Source organism: Pangasianodon hypophthalmus, chromosome 1, assembly GCF_027358585.1.
Source record: "Pangasianodon hypophthalmus isolate fPanHyp1 chromosome 1, fPanHyp1.pri, whole genome shotgun sequence".
Taxonomy (NCBI): domain Eukaryota; kingdom Metazoa; phylum Chordata; class Actinopteri; order Siluriformes; family Pangasiidae; genus Pangasianodon; species Pangasianodon hypophthalmus.
Window position 1 is genome coordinate 28,415,925 of NC_069710.1, and position 23,408 is coordinate 28,439,332.

Below are 23,408 nucleotides of genomic sequence, written 5' to 3' on the forward strand. Positions count from 1 at the left end.
GGAGAGGGTTCAGTAAACATTAAATGGTCATTGTGCCAATAATTTTATAAATCAAGTGATTTGATAAAAATATATACACACACTATATATATATAAAATAAAAAAAATAAAAATTATATATATATAAAAAAAATGCTGCTCAGCATCTCAGCTGGCTCATATCCCAGAAACACTGGGCATGAGATGAGGTTTTTTTTTTTTTTTTTTTTTTTTTTTAAATATAGCGCCTTTCTGCAAACTCAAGGTCACTTTACAATAAGAAAATAGATAAACACGACAGCAGACAAAGAACAAAAGGAAATAAACAAGAAATCCATGCCATGAATCGATCATACAGTCAGAGATCAGAAAAACAAGAAAGAAAAAAATGTGTTTTAAGGTGGATTTTGAAATCCTGTAATGAAGAAAGATCACGTATGTTTTTGAGAAGAGAATTCCAGAGTGTGGAGGCAGAGATACAAAACGCTCGTCCACCAAACGATGCTAACCTGTTAATTCCACGCCACAGTAGACCAGCATCTGAAGAGCGTAATGTGCGAACTGGGGAGCAAGTATGAATGAGATCAGAAATGTATGGGGGGGGCGAGAGCATGAAGTGCTTTGAAGGTGATGAGGAGAATCCTGTATTGAATATGAAAACGAGCGGGTAGCCAATGAAGTCTGTGTAGGATGGGAGTGATGGAGGATTTCTTAGAAAAAGTGAGAACCCTAGCTGCAGAGTTCTGGATATATTGGAGCTTATTTAATGCTGTGTTTGGTAGAACATAGAAAAGAGAATTACAGTAGTCGAGTCGAGAAGTGATGAAGGCACGAACCAGTGTCTCAGCGTCACTGATATTTAAGAAGGGACGTAAACGAGCAACATTACGGAGGTGAAAGAAGGCAGAGATCAGAATACAGCCTGGATGGGATGCCAGTCCATTGCAGGGATAAAATAAAAGTACTTTGTAATATAACACATACAGTGTCTCATATGATTAAGCTCAAAATATTACAAATTGTTCGTGTAATTACTTTTATACATTCATTGTTGGTCATTTTAAAAATTTCAGTGCCAATAAGCTGACTGAATTGTTCCAATATCACACTTATAGGCATGAAAACACTACTACTAAATAATACAACTACATGAAAGCATAAAAACACAGCTGCTTTTATTTAACTTAAACACCATGTGAAAGGTCAGTGTCGCTTTACTGCTCTCTCCTGTTGTGCTTTTTAAGCTTTGCTGAAGTGACACAAAGCCCAAGTGTGACCAAACCACGCAGGGACGCCTGCTGCTCGCGGGGGTTTGCTTCTGGGAGATCACGCAAAAGTTGAAGACATTTGAACTTTCAGTGACTCGGCATGAAGTCTTGAACTCCGGTTTGCCTCTGTGCCACAAATCCCACTGAAGCTAATGTGCATGAAATGCAGTGGTGAAGTAAATTATGTGAAAGACGCTTTACTATGAAAAATCGTTGCGGTTATTTAGCCACCGACTTACTCCTGCCCCTTAAACCACATCTAAAATGTCTTCCATAAGATCAACATGACAAATCTGTCATGAAGGAGAACTTTAATCCATGGGATTTGTAGGGAAGGAACCACTTGGATCCTGGACCTAGTTTAAATATTCTACTACAGTAAATATTAAAATTAGTCTCTAGACAGGCTTTAAATCATCTGCTTTATTTCTGGTCAGGACTCGGGAAAGAAATTTCCGCCTAAACTTCCGTCACATTCTTTTCCCATAGAACGTTTCGGACAAGGTCGAGCAATTAACACACGCTAACTGAATTCCTGTCTTGATGTAATCTAAATGGTCAAAGGTCATGTGGAGTTTTGTTCACACTGGCAGGTTGCTGCAGCCTTTGGCTGACCCTGACTGATAAACACAGTTAGACAAAAGGTTTGAGGTTGTGTGGCCCTTTCATTTCCATCTTATCCAACAAACGTCTAGCCAGGAGAAGATCCAGAACAAGCCGGTGGACGGGAACAGGCTGGAGTACAGCCGGATATAGAAAATGTGCACGGTCGTCTGGATAAAGAATGACCAATTATTAGAGAATTTTAATATAAATGTTCAGCTCTGCCTAAGATCAAGGCACTAAAATTTGAAAAGATTTAGTGAATAAATCAACATCCAACACCTATTTGTGTACTGGTTTTGGAATTCATTTTCTACTATCAGATTTCTGTTCTTGGCAAATAGGAGTATACTGATGTAGTCTTCTGCTATTGTAGCCAATCTACATCAAGTTGATGTGTGTTCTGAGATGCTTTTCTGCTCATCACAGTTGTAAAGAGGTTATCTGAGTCACCATAGCCTTCCTATCAGCTTGAACCATTCTAGCCATGCTCCTCTGACCTTTCTCAGAAACAAGGTGTTTCTGCATGTAGAACTGCCGCTCAGTGGATGGTTTTTGTTTTTAAACTCTAGGGACTGTTGTGTGTGGAAATCCCAGGAGTTCATCAGTTTCTGAAACAAGCTGCTGAATTGATGAGGCTTATACTTCGCAATGGCATTTCCTTTCGGCTGCTCTCTTTAGGGGTCGCCACAGCGGATCATTGCAGCGGATATTTGATTTTATCTGGGCTTGGGGCCAGAACTGGGACGGCACCGTCTTGATCCCCAGGACTGGGATTGGTTCCCTAACCCGGGCCGCTGCGGTGAGAGCGCCAAGGCATAACCACTTGTCCTCCAGGGACCCACTCTGCAACGGCATGTACCCATTGAAAAATAAATAAATAAATAAATAAAATAAAATAAAAAAATTAAAAAAAAAAAAAAAACCCACACACCTTACCCAACGTGATCATTGAAGAAACCCTAGGGAAGATTACAAAGTAAATCATTTTGGTTAAAAAATATTTATGGTTTCTTAAACCAGTGCAAAAAAGGGTACTGCTGGCTAAAAGCTAAATTATTTTTTAAACCCATTTTTTTTTTTTTTTTTGGCATTTTTGATTGATTGCCAGAATTCAGCCTCATTTACATCAGATGGGTTTTCCAAGACCACCACCACCACACACTGTATGATATTTAATTTCCTGAGTATAAATATTGAATTATTAACCTAATGAATCAACATTTATCTGGATATTTCTAAGCATTTTCCTTTTTCTTTTTTTTAAGGATCTTTAATCCAGCTCTTATTCTAAACGTGATATCACTGTGAGACTTGGAAGCACATGATATTACTAATCCACTATATAACCCCCTTTTTCATTTAAAAAAAAAAAAAAAAAAAAAAAGTTTCACTGTTGTTCCCACCATTAAAACACTGCGTTATGCATGTGCACTCTATGAGTAAAACAGTGCTGACTACGTGCACGGAAGGAATAGAGAACATTTTTCACACCTAATCATGGTGATGCATCTAGCATGTCTCCACTTTCCTCTCTGTCCCTTACTTCAGGTTATGGATGCAAAACTGTTCCCACACTGCGGAGTCCTCCAGGTCTGAGGCTGCCACGGTGCATTACGCCTGAGCATCATCAACCGCTGGCCTCATCCTGATGCTTATACATGCAGTTCACGCAGTTCAAAGGTCTGGAGTGAAGCTGAGAAAAGCAGATCTGCCTGAGCTCAATGTTTTTTCTCTGTAGTTTTATTTTCTTTTTTTTTTCTTCCAAAAAGCTCAGAGGAGTCTGAGAGGAAATAACCAGTGGAGATTTTCTACCATTCGTACAATGGAATGTTTTCTGTTTTACATAACTAAAAACTCAGCGTGAGACTAACAGACGTAGAGTCTGGAGAAATACCCGAGCCAACACTCAAAGCATCCCAGAGCATGAATATGTAATAATTTCTGTGCCTAATAATCATAAACGAGGAGTGGACAAAAGTAAATTTAACAAATGATTATTAATAACACAATTTATTATTATTATTATTATTATTATTATTATTTACATAATATTAATCTCGCGAAACAGTGTAATCATTCCATACATAGGCATTTTACTTGATATCCTAAAGTGAGATTTACTGTGTCATATTTAAAACTTAATTACATTTACTTTTTTTTGCCATTGATCTTCACACAATAAGCCATAATAACAAACTAGAATTTTTTGCAAAATTATTAAAAATCAAAAACAGGAATCTCATTTAGAGGAGCATTCAGACCCTTGGCTAAAGGCACTCCAAATAGAGCTCAAGTGTATCTGTGACAAGTTCAGCTGATTGGACTTGATTTAGCAAGGCTTCGTGTATACAAGGTCCCACAATCCACAGTACGTAGACCTCCGTAGACCACTGATCAAGTTGTGGCATGCCAAAGCTGGGTGAGGATATACAAACACTTTGAGCTTTGAACGGTCCCTGGAGAAGAGTGGGCTCCATCATTGTGAAATGGAAGAAGTTTGGAATCACCAGGACTCTTCCTAAAGCTAGCTGACTGACCAAATAACTAGTGCTTCCAGGCCTTGGCCAGGAAGGTAACCAAGAACACAGTGGCCACTCTTCAGAGCTTCAGAAAACCTCAGGAGGACAACGAGATCAGAAATACTCCAATCAGGTCTTTATGGTAGAAAGGTTAGCCACTCTTGTGTAAAATGCATATGGCAGGCACTTAAAGGATTGAGAGCATTAGAGCATGTGGTACTGCTCATCATCTGTTAACACCATCCATACAGTGAAGCATGGTGGTGGAGGCATCATAGGGAGACTAGTCAGAATTGAGGGAATGATGAATGCAGCTAAATACAGAGTGGTCCTTGCTCAAGACTGCATGCAGCTTCGTATTTAGGCAAAGGTTCATCTTTCAGCACGACAATGACAAGAAACATACAGTCAAGACAACACTAGAGAGCTTTAGGACAAGTCTCTGAATGTCCTTGAATGGCCAAGCAAAAGCCCAGACCTGAACCCCAAAGAATACCTGTGGAGAGACCTGCAGATGGCAGATCAGCGATGTTCTCCATCCAAGCTGAGCTTGAGAGGAAGAATGCTAATCCAGGTATGCTAATCTAGTAGAGACTCTCAAGAAGACGCAAAGCTGTAACTGGTGCCAAAGGGTCAGTATACTTATCTAAATAAGAGAATTCAGTTTTTGATTTTTAATTAATTTTAAACAATTTCCAAAAAATGTTTTCACTTTGTCATTATGGATTAATGTTAAAAAGTCTATTTAATCCATTTTAAATTAAATTCATAACAGCAAAGTGTGTAAAAAACTGGAGGGGTCTGAATACTTTCCAAACCCACTGTACTTGAAATGGTTTTTGAAAAGCTTAAAAAAAAAAAAAAAAATTACACTTGAGACTTTTTGCAAAATACTGACTTTAAAAACTCTAATGTCCAAAACATCAGCTACCATCTGGTAAAACTGACAATGCTGTTAAAACTTATTGCTCGTGGTAAAATAAATTTTTGACAAACCATTCTGTCTTCTGTTTATACATGTGCTTTGTGTTGAGAGCAGACCCAAAACGCAGACAAAGACAAAACACAGAGTCACTTAAAAGTTCCACAGTGGTAAAAATTGCCCCTTAAAGCCACTGCCACGCTCCAATACGAGATTCCCACAAGTCTCCCTAGACGGCATGTTTAGCCAGCATGCTTCCGCTGGAGTAGGGAAACCCAGGCTAAGCCTTGAGAACAAAAACGCAATCCCAGCCATCACCCTTTCACCCAGACTGAGTCTGTAGAGAAAGAACAGTGGGCGAGGATGTAAATGGGCTGTCAGCACAACAACTGCTTTTATGAGTGATGGCTAAGAGTCTCTTTGACAAATATAAACACTACAGAGAAATCTGTTGCCTAAAAAAGGATTCAAAAGTGTTATGGATAACACACTGAACACATGGCAAGGCCTCAAAGCAGAAGAGCGGTTTCAAATCATGCCTGTCGGCTAACACCAATCACTGGGAAGGTAATAAAGCGCAAAATATTCTCGCCTAAACCTGGAGGAACAGTGTTCCCTTAAACTGAAGGGAACAATGGATCAAATTGCTAATTTCTCCAGTGATTATCTTAATGCCTTAGAAGTCTGACTACTTATTCAGCAATACAGCTTAAAGCGTATTATTCAATAACTTATCAATTATTCATTAACTAAAGCAAAACTAATAGTAATGGTGTGTAGTTATGAGGAAGTACTGCAAGTCTGGATTTGCTGATGATTTTTGTTCATTTAAAATGTTTATTATAAAGTGGATAATTTTGTTTCTAAAATCTGGTGAGCCATATCTGAAGCCACTCAAAAAGCAATATACATACCAGTAGATTTATAATAACTGAATTCTGTACTCATGTGCCAGGCTTTAAACCAATAAAACCACTAAAAATATCCTAATCTTTGTCCATTTTGTTGGGTAGCAACCAAAGTTTACTGCTAATAGACTACACTGCATGGTGGAAGAACTAGTTAATAAGTAATAAATTATTAAATTTATAAAGTAATAAATAAGTAATTTTTTTGAACAATGAATTCTCATTGTATTTGTTGCATTCTAAAAGCAATAAGCAATAAAGACGTGTTACAGTGAATTTCTCATGAGGAAAGGACAAGGCAGTAAAATGAAGCGCCATGTGTAAAAGATTTTTGGAATTTTGAAAATGTTTGGTTTAAGTTCACAAGAAAGGAAAATGAACTACACAAAGGACTCTTGTTCTGATCACACACTCCAATAACTGCTAACAGCTTCCTTTCACAGGAACTGCCAGTGAAGAGCAGTGCCTGCCAGTGCATGTGAGAGACAGAAGTGGAAAGATGGATAGAGAGACAGAGAGACAGAGAGAGAAAGTAAGACATGGAGAGAGAAAGAGAGGGAGAGGAGTCTGAAAAAGAGCAGCCACTGATCTAAAGCCCTTGACAGTTTAAACAGAGCAGGTTGAGAAACACACGCGCACACACTGCTGTAACTCTGCGCAGCTCTGTGGTCCAGGTAAAGAAGAACAGCCAAAGCAGTCAGCAGGGAGACAGATGGACAGGCTCATGGAGCATATTAAAGAGCACACAGTGACCCCGCTGTATCAAACTGCTGCTGATTTACTGAGCAGCATGAAATAACGAGTCCAAAGTACTAAGATATCAGGAGTCAAAGCTGAGAAACGTGCCCAGAAATGAGTGAAAATATGAATGGCTTGTTTTTCCAGAGCTGATCCGTCACACAAACAGGGTGTACAAGATGCACAAAAGACACTGACGGTCAGATGCATAAAACATCTGCTTTATTGCTGAAAGGTAACACAGTCGCAACTGTTTGTCTGGAGTTTTATAACAGAAGTTATGGATCAGGAAATTATTTCACACAAGATAAAGCCAGGCTTTTATATCAACATGAGCTCTAGGATTATGATTAAGTCACAATCCAATAAATACATAGCAAATCGGTCAAAAATGTCAGCAGATTAGGATGAATATGAATTCATTCAGCAATCAAGCACGAGTTATATCTAGAGCATCTGCTAGGCCTCACCTGAACCCTGTGTTTTATTTCATAGTGGTAAATGTGTTGAGAAAGATTAATGCTCTTGAGAACTCGTATGCATTAATATAAGAATGGACTTCGCGTTTATGCCAGCCAACATGCTCAACAACCCCTGAATTAGAGTTTAGAATTTAATTTAATATACATTTAACATAACTGATGTATTAAGTTGTCCTAAACCATAGGAATTTATTTACACAGCCTTCCCCTTTATAAGACTACATCCTAGAATCCCAAATTTCAGTTTTACCTAAAAAGTACAAAATATAAGCACAAACATAATGCATGTATAAAGCACAAATCTAACAATAACTGAAATATTAAATATTCAAATACCATCTAGTACCATCTTACTTTATGAAACCTGCTAAAACAAAATTTCTCTATGATTGTAACTAAACTTGTGCATGCTCTTACATTTCTAAACAGTTTACGTATGTATGTAGTCCGTCTGCAACTTTTACTAAATTCAGGAACAGTGGTTTGGCCTAAAAATAATTTTTGACTGCACTGACAATATTAATTATTTTGGATTGTTGTTCTTTTGTGCGTATTACATGAAACTATTATAGTAGACTGACACTGTCTGAATGATCTCTCAATGAGTTTGTGGTATGATGAGGTGCCGGTGCCTTTAATACCTCCAAATTTTAGAAGGCCAACATGTGGTGTCATGAAGTTATATGTAGTCCTCATTATCCCACTTCTGCCTCCTCCACACACTGTTTAGAAAGTGTATAATCGCCAGTGAGAGGATGGATGAAAATTAGGACTAGAGTCTAATAGAGTAAAATAGAGTCTTTAACTTTTTCCTAAATCAGCAAGATTTAGATTCTTTTTTTTTTTTTTTTTTTTTTTTGGGTGAATACAGCCTACATAGAATACATTTAAAATCCTTTGCTACACCAAAAATGCTCGACAAGCCAAAAAATAAATAAATAAATAAATAATGCATCAGTTATAATTTTTTATAAACTGTCCAAACATTCAGCTGACTTTCATCTGCCTTTCAGGGAAAAAGAACAAAAAAAAAAAAAAAAAAAAAAAAAAAAAAAAAAAAAAAAGATGTTAACATGGATTGGCACAATGTTAATGGTTTTAAAGAGCTGCTGCAGTCTGATCAAGAAAAACCAACTCAACACTTCACACAAATATGGGAGCTATTGGGAACCATCTTTTCTGAATTGCCTCAAAGCCATTGGGGAAATTAAAACAAGTCAGACTTAAGTTTGCTGTAAATCTTGTATTTCACCACATGCCATCACTCATAACCGTCCTCCGCCCACAGCCTCTCTGACTGACAAAAACAGCGATGATTTGAAGGAAATAAACAGTTTGGTCTACTTCACTGGGCCACTCTGCAGACACCGGGAATTTTTATTTGCCCCCCCACAATCCAATAGAGACGCCATCCGCTGACCCGGGGAATAGTTAGGACATTCTTTTCTACCACCTTTTATTGAATGGTAGTGCTAGGACCGGTTGTGAAGGACACAAAAGGATTCCTGCTCCGTGTCCCGAGGGCCAAAGGCTACACAGCAGCTGCTAAGGACGTACTGTTCCCTTGGTATGCTGCTGTTAAAGATTTTTTTCTTAATAAAGACCAAAGGAATCAAACAACTCCGTACGTCACACAGCAAACATCTGGGCCACACAACCACATTGAAGTGAAGCAGAAGAGAGCACTGCCATTCCACATGGAATATTAAGAACAACGAGAGTGTGTGCCGGGTGTGGAACGAGCCACAAGTTTACTCGTAGCTATTTATTTAGGAGTAGATGAAGGACAGCATGATCCTGCCTTCATCTAAATTTGATGGGTATGCTATTAGTAGGCCATTAAGCTCAGGAACTTATGTCAACACCATTTCCTTACACTGAAGCAGCTAAAGAAAAAAATATATTCAATTTACACAGGATGCCTATTAGGTTTTATATTGAGTACAACGTGTCAATACATCTCATGCACTTTGTTCAGCTTAGGCAATTCTACCATCAATCCCTAGGATCAGTTGCTGCTCAGCCATCAGCAAATGGTTCTTATCTTGCCCCTAAATGCTGGAAGTGTCCGAGAGCATATTAGGAATGAAGGTCCTACAAATCTTCATAGTTTGTGTCATTAAATATACCATTTGTAACTGAAACACCAGTTTTACTAATTGTGGATTGCTTTATTAATATTTATTAATTGTTGTACTAACATCTTTTACCATTTTTCCTGATTTTTTATGTTTCATCTTGCATTTTGCTTTATTCTACATTAATTTGTTAAAAAAAAAAAAAAAAAAAAAAAAAAAAAAAAAACACTTTTTGATTATTATTATAATAATCATGATCATGAATCCCTATGCATTTACCTGATATGGGACGATACTCTCATGAGCCGTTCCCCATCTTCTGGCCTCTTGTCCAGCGTTGAGGTAGTTCGCAGCAATGTGAGTGAGGCAAGCCACCTGAAAAAGTACAAGACAGAGCGTGTTTTACATCGCCAGATCTGTCAGTAAGCTCATTACACGCTGCTGCTGGAGAATCAGCGAACATTTGCGTTTTTATTAAAAAAAAAAAAAAAAAAAAGTTTCTGCACATGGAATCATGAGTCAAACTGTTGGATTTCAGAAATCCAAACTGATCAAATGCCAACCTTACAATACACTGACCTCTGGAGCCCGCAAAAATGCACCGACGTTTAATTTAATAGCTCGTCAGTTTGAAGAACAAAGACAGATTTTATGATGCCCAGGTGAGAAAAGGAGAGACGGCGAGGCAGCTGAAATAATATTTTTGCAATGTGAAAAAAGGTCTTTAAAGCTGTGGACACAAACATTGACAGGAAGATGGAAAACTTGCAGAGATTAAAGAAAGTCCATGAAGATTTGATGCAGTGTCACAGCAGAGTCTCCAGGAGAGGAAAGAAAAAAAAAAAGAAAAAAGTCCATCTCATTCTCAAGGCCAGCCAGACCTCCACAGTGATCCTGTCTGGCTCAGAGCCTTGTGTTTAACCCATGTATCACATCACAGCTGCTCTGTTCCACCAACCACCTCATATTAGAGCCCATATCCTGTACCGTTCTGTTTAAAAAGCACTGGCTGTTTCGGTTTTATGGTTAAAAAAAAAAAAAAAAAAAAAAAAGAAAAGCATAGATGTCAATCCTTAAAATACAGACCTACTTAGCTATTATTGTACATGGCGACAGAAACATGTTAATGTTACTTTTGTTATAGTGCACCCTTCCTGAGATTTTATCACTGTTACAATATTGCATCTAATGTTTTTCAAACCGTCTGTCCACAGTATCCCCTTACTTCCTGTTCTTTAAAAAGAGATTTGTACCACAGTGCTGTTCAAGTCTCACTGCTCTGAATTGGCCTGACGGTGTTGATTAATTGTCTATACCAGCAGCTCTGACAGAACTTCCAGCTGCAAGACGCAAAGGAGAGTTTTATACTAACACACTCATTCTGTTATTGTTTCTATAGCAACTGCTAATTCACAGGGCAGATGCTCAACATCATCTAAACCTAATAATAAACAGACCATAATTTTAAAATTAAAAATAAACAAGGTGTACATTAGAAAAACATAACTGTTTATATGGTGAACCCTTCTGTAAGGACACATTTAACATTCATGGAAGGAGTCTCCAGTGTCAGCGATCCATAACATTTAAGCATGGAGACTGTCATGATGTACAATTTCTCAGTAACACGACAAGCTGCAGTTTTTGTCAGAGTTTTTTTGAACTTCAAGAGTGAAGAGAGAGGCTGGTTAGGAAAAGACTGTTTATAGCCGCTTTAACATCATTGATACCAAGAACTGACTTGTATAGATGTTCCCCTATATCATGTGTAACTATAAATGGGGAAAAAAAAAAAAATTGATCAAATTTGCAATCAAGTACTTTAATCAGATCAAAAGACACCTTAGAAGAAAGCCTTCTTATGCAGTTTTCATCTTAGGAGCACAAACATGTTTCCCACCTAAATGGCCTCATCCTGCACATGGATGTGGGGTGAAGGCATTTTAAAAAGCCCATGAGAAACAATAGTGTGATTGTTACTCTGTATTTCAACCCAACTGAGCACCTCTAGGAGATTTTAGAGTGATGGTGGTAGAGAGCACTCTCTACCACCATCAAAACACCAACTAAGGGAATATCATTTCATCCAGTGCATTTCCAATCGATGCCAAGGTACATCGAAGCGGTTGCTCTTGTTGGCCCAAGCCCTTACTAAGACACTTCTTTATGTTGTCCCACCTTAAATAAAGTCTGCATAGACAATATCCTGAAGTTCATTATTACTTTTAGTAGTATTCATGTGAAGTAGTACATCTAAGGCCAGATGTTAGTTCCAGTTCAAATCAGATTTCACCCTGAAGTGAATCTACCAAAATGATTCCTTTGGTAGGTGCAGAATCAGAATCGCATTACTTTGTTATTCTAAAGCGGCAAAGCAACATCTATACTCATTGCATGATCGTTTAAATACATTTACTAGCTTTGATCCACAACTGCTTTCAATTTCATTCAGCGTCACTCCCGATGGGAAACTCGGAGAGCTCTCTGTGGTTAGACACATTGTCCCTTTCCAGTTCACACCAATAACAAAAAACTGCACTCCCCGAAGACCCCACAGAGGGACCCTCAAAAAGCCAAAGCTTCATTCATTCTCCTCACATTCACAACTCTTTGTATGCACTAATCCTGCTGTCTCTTTCATTTAACACTATATTTTATGAGGTAGCTTTATGAAATCACCAAGAAACATTGGATATTGGTAATAAATCTGCTACGCACATGTTTTTCCAACATCATTATTCCCAATTAAAACAATTGTATGAATCAAAGCGACACATCGTGGACCTCGGCTTTCTCTGAGATTAAGTCTTGTCCTTGGCATCACATCTAAGTGAGAGAAACCTTTCAAGCTGTTTTCTCTTACGATGAAAAGGAACTAATCCACTAGAAACAAACTTTACTCAGTCTAAGATCTTCGATTGATTTTTTTTTTTTTAAACTACGTGTCCTTTCAGCCTGTTTCCCTTAGCATCAGTAGCAGCTTGGTCATTGCCGTAAAATGTATGCCTAATGCCAAAAGCAAAGTTGCTCCCAACCATCTTAACCGGTACCTCACTGGGTTACAGATTAAATTATGTGATATTCAAGAACAAAATTTCTACACTGCTTGCATTAGGGGATTTCAATCAATTCAACATGTGACCAAGGGAAACTTTTATTCAATGGACATATAAATGCTAGAAATAACTGTTTCCCACTGGTATACAGGGGGAAGCGGGGGGAAGATAAAAAGGGAAAAAGCTCTAATGATCACCTTCCAGCATATCTTTAAGCTTATGATTGTGCTGCAGTAAAATGTTCTCCATTACTGCACCCAAGAGGATCAGTGGTTGACTCGCTAGATGTGAAGGAGAAGGTCAGTATTCCCGGGCTGCTCAGATCTAATCGTAAGAGTAGTGACCCCATAGCCCTGTGGCACGGAGATAAAACGGATATAAAACGGACCCATATCCTACATGTCCCCTTTAGCCATTCTAGAAACAAGCACTAGCACAAACAGCTACAGCAGAGCCTCAGAGCACCTAGCTTTAAAGTCAAGCCCAGTCAAAGCAACACTTTAAAGAAAAACGGAAAAAGGCAGACAATTAAAAACGCATGAGGAGTAAGAAGGGCAAGAGTCCAAGAAATTATTCACAAAACATGGAGCAAAGAGGGGAGAAGAGGGGGAAGGGGAGGGGGAAGAAAAGGGGAGTCCAAGAAAAAATCCAAGTAAACCACAACAGACAGGCTACAAACAATTGCATTATGGGAACACTTTCTTTGAAACCACATCCTTCAGTTGAACCGGTATCATCCAAGAGACATGGACTCACGGTTTAGTTCTGTGCAAAGTGCCAAGATGTCAGTTACGGGACACGAGGAATGGAAAATAGCGCACTGACATGTTCCAGCACATTTAAAAGAATTTCTCTGTGAATCTAAAGCATCTTGACATGACTGGTGACTACGATTCCAACTTCTCATCATGCATCATGAAGAATAACAGACAAATTTCAGTAATGAAGCATCTCATTATGAGCTTTTATGCACAATCTGCAGTATTGATGTGAAGAAAATGTCAAGGTTGATTCAGTTTAAGAGGAAACATACATATTGTATCCATATAAAATGCATTACCCAACTCCCTGTGGTCAAAAACAGAGGTTCAGCAGTTAAGTGTCCATTTTTTAACCGCTGCTCACATTTTGTAACAAATGGAAAAAGTTAGTGTCGTTATTTATTAGTTACAGTGGCTTGCTGTTTCATTCTGTACATAATACTACACTTATTTTTACTTACTGACCAATACTAACTTATTGACACCAATTTATATTTACACCATAACTTTGTTAAATTCTTGAATGCGATTGGTCAGAAGGTATAGATTTCTCTAACAGCAGCTCTGGCAGTAGTACTGGCTATAATTCTGATCACAGGTTATATTAATACACTCGTTCTAACACACTATGGTTACTATAGTAACAATTCATTCACAGCGACTTGGTATAACAGGAATAAAACATTTCGTAGTGCGTCGTTACAGGATAATTTGTGACACCACCGCATTGTGGATTATTTTCCCATAACAGCACACCCCATCATTTTTTATTCCTTAGTTATACTTGCATTTACACTGGGGATGAGGGGAGAAAATCGATTTTAATAATCATACATTTGGTTTACTGTGATTTTATAATAGGAAATTCTAGATAGACTTGACTATATAGAAGATAGGGGTCATTTTTGCAATGTACTTTTACTTACTGACTTAAGGCGTTTCTGGAGAAACAGGTTCAGAGATGCTTCTGTTACCTATTTCACCAGAACAAAGTGGAAAATCTTTGTCTAACATCCTGTCTATGGAAATTAGCACACGTGAGAATCATTCCCAAATTCCTTAAATGTCCTGGCTGAGCTTTGAAAGCACACATTACGTAAAAGGTTCCAATAGATTGAGCTCAGTATTTTGCATACAAGAAACAGATTTCTTTTATTTGTGTACTTGGGTGTGACTAAATACATATAAAAAAAGGATAAAAACAATCACAGTGCATGTAGCAAAAAAAAAAAAAAAAAAAAAGACAGGAAAAAAAAAAAGTCATGTTTTGTGAGTTCTGGCTTTCCATGTCAAAGGAAATAATCCATGTAATTATAAATATTATTTTGAGCTGTTATAGTCTCATTTCATATTAAACCAAAATGCAATCAGATGTGTAGAGCAGAGAGCTCTCTATTGTTGGAGATATGAATGCTTCTGTGTGTCCAGCTACAAGCTCAGTTCGGTGTTTAGTGGATTCATATGGAAACAATGAAAGCCATCTGAAGTGGAGGAATGAGAGGATTCAAGTCTGCTTCATGGCAGACACTACAATTTTGCAAAGACCACTAAAAGATCTACCCTTTTTCAATACCAGCAAGAACAATAAAGACTGTAACATAACTCTACACAATCATTAGACACACTTGGTTTGGTAAAAACCTAGCCAGTTTCAGTATTTTCCCTTAATTTCTCAGTCTTGTTCATTTTGTTGTTTTCCTCTTTTAGGCATGGCGTTACAAGTGGCAGCCATTTAACTACCATCTGAACCACTTTATAACAAGTGAAAAGGCACAGGACTAAAGATGAGGGGATATTTACAGCATTCAGCAGGCTCCCTTATTCAGCATGACTTCTTGAAGTTCTAGATCAGGGTTGTAAGAATGTTATCAATATAATAAAAAAACGTGGACATTTGGCAAGAATATCAGAGGGGCAGCAGCCTCAAGGGAAAGAAAAAAAAAAAAGCAGTAGGTTTGTGCAATAACAATTTTTATCTTCTCTACATGGTGTTAAACTGCAACAATATTCATTGACAGTTACATTGTGGCACTTGCCAACATTATTATACATTTTGAGTATGCTAGTACTCAAATACATCAAAAGCAGTAGAAGTCTTTTTCCTCCCAAATAAAACAGGAGACAAGCCAATTCACATGACTAATGATTTACCCAGGTGTTTTGAAAAAAATTGCATGAAAATGGTCAAAGGTGCCACTTTTGGTTGTTGGCCAAAAGAAGAAAGGATGAAAAGTTTGACCTAAAAAGATTAAACAGGTCCTCTCCTGATTTGGTCAGTGCTTAGATGAGCTTAAACACTTCAAGGAGAAGATCAACAGGGAAAAATGTCACCATGTAGACATTAGACAACCAGTGTGTAAAAGGAGTACATCAAGTGTTTACTGTGCATCACATGAGAATCCACCACTTAGCTAAATTAATGCAGTTGCCCACTCCTAATCTCCTTAAACCTGAAATGGTGGAAAACAGTTCTGGACAATTAAATCAGTTACCAGAATTTGATAAAAACAATCATGAGCAGGGGAAAAAAAACAAAACAAAAAAAATAAACACAAACAATATCACACAAGCCTACTAAGCAGTGTGCAGGCATAACAAACAAGATCCTGGAAAGGAATTATGATCCATCTGCAATTGTTGCATGAAACAATTCAAAAAGCATAGTCAAAAACAAGCAAATATCATACCCAATAAGGCACCAATACCTCAGAGCAGCAAGAGAAAGGCTGAACAATAAATAGCAAAAGGGTTAAAACACAAACAAGGCCATCAGAATACTACAACTCAGAACTTACATGAATAGGACACAGTGGCAAGACTTCACAAAGACATACAGAACACCATATGCTTATATAGTTCAAGACCAGGACATGCAAGCAAAATTAGAAGAGGAAGTGAACAACAGAGCCAGAACTCAGGTGATATTGACCTCTGCTGGTGAGGAGGTTTATTGCCCGAGGATGTTGTGACAAGAGGGATTCATTTTCACATTTTCTAATCTTTGCTCAAACATGCAGAAACACAAACCAGCAGGTTAATACTGTATGCATGAATGATTTTGGGGGGGGGAGGGGGAGTAATAGGAATAATCCAGAACATCAGATATATCTATAAAACCATCTAAGATATAAAACCCTAACAAATAAGAAAAATCTGGAACATCAGGTACATCTACAAAACTAAATGCAAATATCTATTAAATCTTTTTAAGCATAGAGAACAAGAGAGTCATGATTAAAAACAATGAATTACATTGCCTGAGGAAGAGTGCACACAGAAAGCCTTCTCTTCCCCCAAATGTGACCTAGAAGTGAGGCGTGGTACTGTCCAAAGATACACAAAGATGAAACTTTCTGGCAGGCTAGAGATTTATAATCACAACCGTCTGGTCACTAGTGCAGAAGCTTGACCGCTGCATTACCACAAAAGTTCAGGGAACAGTCTGACATATTCCTGAGCCAAACTGGAAGTCTGTATGTTTACAAGGTAGGAAATGCACAAGCAGAACATAAAGCATTCAGTAACAGCAACAGTGTCAACATCTGACTTGTACATCACCTCGTCACCTAATGAAAGCTCGCTTTGAAGTAAACTCGCCTCCGGGATCGCAGCAACATGCTGTCAAGAGACAGCCACTTTCACCTGGTGACATGTAAACTGTATGCTATTTCACACTCTATTGATTTCTAAGGCATTACGGTTTCAACAGCTGAGCTGTCTATTTGTGGTGCTAGAGCATAATCTACAGTACTGTGCAAAAGTCTTAGGCACATGCGAAGAAATGCTGTAGAGCAAAGATGCCTTCAAAAATAATAAAATTAAATGTTTCTACATTTAAAAAAAATACTATAAAAAGCAGGAAACTGTAATAAATGAAACAAAGTCAATATTTGGTGTGACGATCCTTCGGTTAAAAAAAAATAGTAGTCTCAGGTACAGTGTGTGCAGTTTTATACGGAAATGAGCTGTAAGTGTTACTGAGCATCTTGCAGAAGCAGCCACAGTTCTTCTGGAGACTTTGACTGTCGACTCGCTTCTTATTTTTGCAGCAAAACCCAGCAGCCTTCATTATGTTTTTTTGTCTGAAAAGTGTCTCTTATGTAATATGCTGCTTTCTTTACTGACATACAAACATTTTTCTGTAACATTTAATTTTGTTCTGGAAAGCTAATGTTTGAAAATCTAAAATGTTTTTGTACTGAATCAATAATGTAGAAGTCAGAAAATTAAGTTTGTACTAAAAAAAAAATAGGGTGCCTAAGACTTTTGCACAGTCTTTGCACATCTGTTAAGTTTACTTAGGGTAAGTCTTTCCCGTGATCATGTGCCAATTTTTAATACAAATTTACAGATGCTGGCTTGTTTCTTTTTGCGAGGCACACCTCTATGACCTTCACCAGGGCTATTTGGCTTCACTAACAAGCCAAATAAAAAAAAATCAACTGGGATTTGTATGCAGGCCAAACCAAAATGCTTTCTAGAAAACCTACCTACCTTTCTAGAAGCTCTATAAATGATCTGTAATGTAGCATTATACACATACAGTGCCTTACATATGTATTTTCCCACCACGCCACCCCCCAATTAAAATTTATTTTACACAAAAAAAAAAAGCAAAAATATTTTTATTGTGGCATAAACCTTAGTTTAAAAAAAAAGCAAACATTTGTTGGTTGGACCCCTTGGGTCAATAAACACCTTTGGGTCTTTTGGGATATGTCTCTATCAACTTTGCACATCTGATTGCTGATATTTTCGCTCAGTCTTCTTGGCAAAATTGCTAAATGTCTGTCAGATTGGAGGGAGAATGTTGGTGAACAGAAATTTTCAATTATTATCAAATATTCAGTTGGATTGAGGCCTGGGGTTTGACTGAGACATTCTAACACATTGAGGTTTTTGGTTTTGAACCACCCGGTGTAGCTTTGGAAGTATGCTTAGGGTCGTAGTCCTGAACCTCTACCTCAGTCTCAAGTGTCTTGTACACTGTAACAAATTTTTTTCTAAGATTTCTTCTAAGATTTGGTTCCAGCCACCTTGCCCTCAACCCTGACTAATTTCCGAGTTCCTGCTGATGAAAAGAATCCCCACATCATGATGCTACCACCACCATGCTTTACTGCAGCGATGATATTCTCAGACCTTGCAAAAAAGATAGTGAATAGGCCTGTTGTGCACTATTAATGAATGTTTTCACTCTGGAGCAGTATTACCTTAAATTCACACCGGACACATTGCATAAGCTTACAGTGGCCAGCTGTCCAATTAATTTCACATGCTTTCCATCTGCACAAACGATGTGACAGCTCACTTAATTATCATTAAGGAAACTAACACTCAAGCATACAACAATGTCTGTGAAGCATGAGGAATGGGGACAGTCGATGCTGGACCAGCTGTATTTACAACACAGATCACTTAAAAAAAGAGAAAACAGTGGGATGGAGAATAAACCGCATATTTGTGTGTATTCTGTTTACCCATAAGTATCATTATCATACTTTGCTCTACAGCTACAAGCTGTACACACACATCATTATAAAATTAGGATTTTAATAAGATTCCCATCATACAGAAAGGAAGAGTGGGCTTCCGATACATTGTTATGGACCTTGATAGATGGCACGTGGGCTCAGGTTTTATGTTTTCTGCATCTCAGAGATCCCTCTTGGATTAAATGCAGATTCAAATGGATGCACTATCTACTGTGTGGGAGACATACGTCTAAAACACTTGTGGTGGCCTTTAACATAATGACTGACTCCAAACGCTGAAACACATGTCATCCACATGTAGTAACATTTATGTTTGAAGATAAACCCATATAATTTCATCTTTAGTGCTCCAGGAAAGAAACTGCGGCATTGAAGAAGTTCAAATCACAAATGTTTTTAAACAACACCACTGATTTGACTGTTGAATTATTTGAACTAATGTCTGCCATTTTACATATGCAAAGTCTATCAGTTGTACACATTTACATTATAGGCATTTTAGCCCAAGGGGATCTTCTGGAAGTGGTCACTAAAGACTGAACTGACTTTAAAGATGAAGAAGCTGACCTGAGATGAGAGCAGGTTGCAGTCGATGTGAAGACCTCGTCCAGTCCGCTGTCTCTGCAGCAGGCCAGCCATCACCGCTCCCTGAGCATACAGTCCAGTGGCCAGATCCGTCATGGCAACTCCAGGCCTCACTGGATCCCCATCCTTTAGGACACATATTTCACGATAAACACTAATGTGTGAGTTAATGTTATTTAAACTTATACCATATACCACAGTATACCATATTTTTAAGTTGTGCCACAGTATAAGACACCTAAGGCACTGTTTAAATTCTGTGTGCTTAGAGAAAAATCTGTTGTTCACAAAACTTCACAAATTCAAACTCGTGTAAAACAAAATGTAAAACAAAAGATCATGACTCAGCATAAAAATATGGTACCTGCTTTAGCCTTTCTCACCTCAGGACCTGTGATGTGCATCATCCCAGACACAGCAGATGCTATAGAGTCATATCCCGGTTGGTGTGACTTGGGTCCAGTCTGGCCATAGCCTATAACACACAAATACACACACACACACACACACACACAGATGCATTGAAACAGAATGCTTATGCAATCCCTACATCCATGTGAGGAAACAACACCTGACATTTTAGAGCTTTGTGTAAATCTCCAGGCCTCCTGTGTAGCTTTATAGTGTATTTAAAGCTTTTGTGAACATTCGTGCACAGAGTTTTAGAAATATCCTTTATTCTATACCTGACTAAAACTTTCAGCTAAGTTCCAATCAACACAGCATTTGGCACAGATCTTGATCCAAATACATTCCTTACACCTTTGCAGCAGTCAGGACAGCTAAGTATTTATTTTGGGTTTATTCAGAATTTGCGCTGTGAATTCATTTGACAGAAAATGTGTGTGGTTAGGATTTATTTCATTGAGACCATTTAACTACCCTTCATTTTACTTAGACTAAGGCTGTTGCTATGCATGATTAAGCTGTGTATTCCCCAATTCCCCATCTTGAATTCAATTCTAACCAGGACATAAATAACCCTTCACAGGCTGTCAACACTGCAATCTTAACTTGGGTGAGCAAAATACACCCAAAACAATTTACTGAAGGCTAAGATCCAAACAAATTTAATTAGCCTTCACAACTAATGGCAATAAATCACATTGTAGCACCACCAAAATGCAATAAGCATCAGTCCAGACATACACTGAAAAATGGAAAACATGCCTCCAACACACGTTCCTTAAATGAAACGAGGGAGGGAAAAGGTTCCAAAGAACGAGCCTTCAGGACAAAATGCCCAAGCCAAAGCTATGGCTGCCAGAGCAAAATAAACATGCAAAGGCCTCAGGCGGAGCAGAGTTGGCTGCTTCAGGAGTTTCATGTTTGAGAACTATGGAAGAGGAAAGGAAATGTTTCATTAGGGGTTTCAACAGAAAAGAGACAGATGGATCTGTGCAAATCAGATAACGGTTAAAATGCATAAACAGCTAAAAATACCAGTAAGGACGATCAAGGCAGTAATAGATTCAGACCTGCAGTAAGCCCAGTATTTGTGCATACAACTGATCCCATTGTACATTCAAATTAGCAGACATTTTTTTAATGATAGTAAATCACTACATCTGAAAGTGTACATGACCAAAAAGATTCATTTAGGTCTCATTCAACAACAACAACAACAACAACAACAACAACAACAATGGCAGTTCCAGTGATGCTTTTTGTGAATATTTCCATCAGTACGATGTTGAGGTACAAAGGTAAAGAAAAGTCTCGAGATCAGTTTCAGAGTTCAGTGCAAAATTATTAAAAGTTGCAAAAAATATGCAAATCGTGAGAGCAACCACCAAAATGCAGCTCCAAAAATTCCACAGCCAAGATGAATCAGATGACTATCATTCCCTAGGTTCCCACCAAATTTTCAAGCAAAAAAATGCCTTTGCTGTTCAGCAAGAAAGAAATCAGTCCTGAATCCTTTTCCCCCTTATAATATAATAGTAGACTCTTGTCTGTCACTGTGTAGTCACATGCCTAAAGTCAGGGAGGGATGATTTTTGGGGTATCTGGGGTGGCATATGATGTACGCATACAAATTTCCAAACAATTCCAACTCAACACCTCTGACACAGCTTCAACTGTTAATTACTCTTACAGTATTGTCAAGTTGACTGTTTTTTTTCCTTCCTTGACTCAATAGTCTTTTTTTTTTATTAAAGCCCTACAACTACAGCTTTAAAGAATTGTTGGTTTAGAAAAAAAAATGAAAGTGTCAGTAATTTTGAAACTAACTGTAGCTTTCTTAAAGACCACCTTGCTAAAGTTCATCAAACGTGGTCTAGGTTCTATCCTGGAAAGTCTGACAGCATGTGAAAGGAATCCTTTTCCAAACCTCAGTGTGTTTGAATGTGTGGGCCCGCTTAACGAAGGACACGTGTTGACAATAACTGCTGTTCTCAGACGCCACTTAATCTTATTTAATTTGCTGTAAAGAAATGAAACCTGAATAATAAAACAAAAGAGACAGGGGATTCAGTCTCAGCAGGTCATGGAGACCTCAAAAATGCACTGCTGGGGAATGAACAACGTGTGGCATTTACATTGTGTCCCAAGCATGGTACACGTAGTTCTGAGAGTCTCACATGTTCAGCTGTGTTTTGGAGAGTTTGAAAGTGTTCAGCTATTACTTGTTCTCACTACAGTGGACCAAAACACAACAGAACAAAATCAAAGCCAACTTTTGACTGGAGGCAAATTATTTAAAAGACTTAAATAGTGATCACACTGGGAGGAAAATAGTGAGAAAGAGAGATTGTTAACATGATGTTGGCAGCACTTTTGGGTAACTGTACTGCCACTTTTACTCATGAAGCAGTGTTATGTAAGCAAACTGTTGAGTTCATGCAACAGAGCTGCAATAAGACATACGAACTGCAGAGCTGCATAACACACAAACATTAGCTGGAATAAAGCAAGGCCACATAACGAACTAAGAAACAAACTATCAACTGGGCAACAGAATTGGCTAATATCAGCCAAAATGAGACAGTGGTGGCTCAGAGGTTAAGGTGCTGGGTTACTGATCAGAAAATTCGTTCAGTAAAAGTCCAAGCCTCAGTACTGCCAAGCTGCCACTGGTGCCCTTGAGTAAGTCCCTTAACCCTCTCTGCTCCTGGGGTGATGTATAATGGCTGACCCTGCACTCAACTTCCTAACAAGCTAGGATATGTGAAGAAAAGAATATTGTTCTGTATTGGAGATGTGACCAATTTTGTACTTTTGTCTATTGTGTGTCTACGTCAGTGGTGGGATTGGGTGTCTTTTATCTGCTATTCTTTCAGACCCAGCCTACTGTGACATGTCTTGTTCCTGAATCTGTTTGTGGATGAAGATTGGAGGATCTCAACTAGTACACGCCTTGCTCCCGCATGTACTGTAACACACAAATACACATTTCTTGTAAATAGTACATTATAAATAGTTGCTAGTAAGAAGTCGACAGCATTTATGTTTCTTCCACGTTCTCTTGGTTTTTGGATTAGTTAGAGTGAGGAAAGAAATTGTATTCTTGTGTCTTTTTGTTGGCTAGGGTAGTTAGTTTATTCTGTGTATATCTTGAGGGATTTTGTTTATTAGTTTGGCCTGGTCAGCTTCCAAAGTGCCTAAATCCACTCTTTTGTAAAAAAAAAAAAAAAAAAAACGGAGAAAAAAAACCAAAAACAAATAAAAGAAATGCAATCCTGGTCTTGCCATCCCTTCCTATGCCTTTCGTATGTTGCAGTCTAACCTAGCCTCGGCTGTAACAAAAAAAAAAAAATCTTCTTTTCTTCTCCTGTTCAGATTTTATGAAATTGGTGGTATTGGCAAAAAAAAGATAATGCCTCTTAAAATGTTTTATAGCCTCTTGGCTACTTCTCTGAAAAATTCCCTCTTTACCAGGGCACTAACTTTTGGTGGACAGCCTCCTCTAGGCAGAGATGCAGTTATGCCATATTCTTTCCATTTTGTGGGTTATTTTGTGTAGGTTCATGACATAATATATATTGTAACAACAGAAATTGTGGAAAA

The 23,408-nt window shown here is 38.1% G+C and overlaps 1 protein-coding gene across 3 annotated transcripts in view; it reads right to left on the reverse strand.

The window, feature by feature from the left end:
• sugct (succinyl-CoA:glutarate-CoA transferase) overlaps positions 1–23,408 on the reverse strand; it is a 106,977-nt gene that overhangs the window by 63,642 nt on the left and 19,927 nt on the right. For all 3 annotated transcript variants that reach the window (XM_053234266.1, XM_026944750.3, XM_026944751.3), the window contains exons 7-9: positions 19,781–19,872; positions 19,380–19,523; positions 9,780–9,875 (exon numbers count right to left, since the gene is read on the reverse strand). In XM_053234266.1, the coding sequence (XP_053090241.1) occupies positions 9,780–9,875; positions 19,380–19,523; positions 19,781–19,872 (332 nt within the window). The remainder of the gene's footprint in view (positions 1–9,779; positions 9,876–19,379; positions 19,524–19,780; positions 19,873–23,408) is intronic.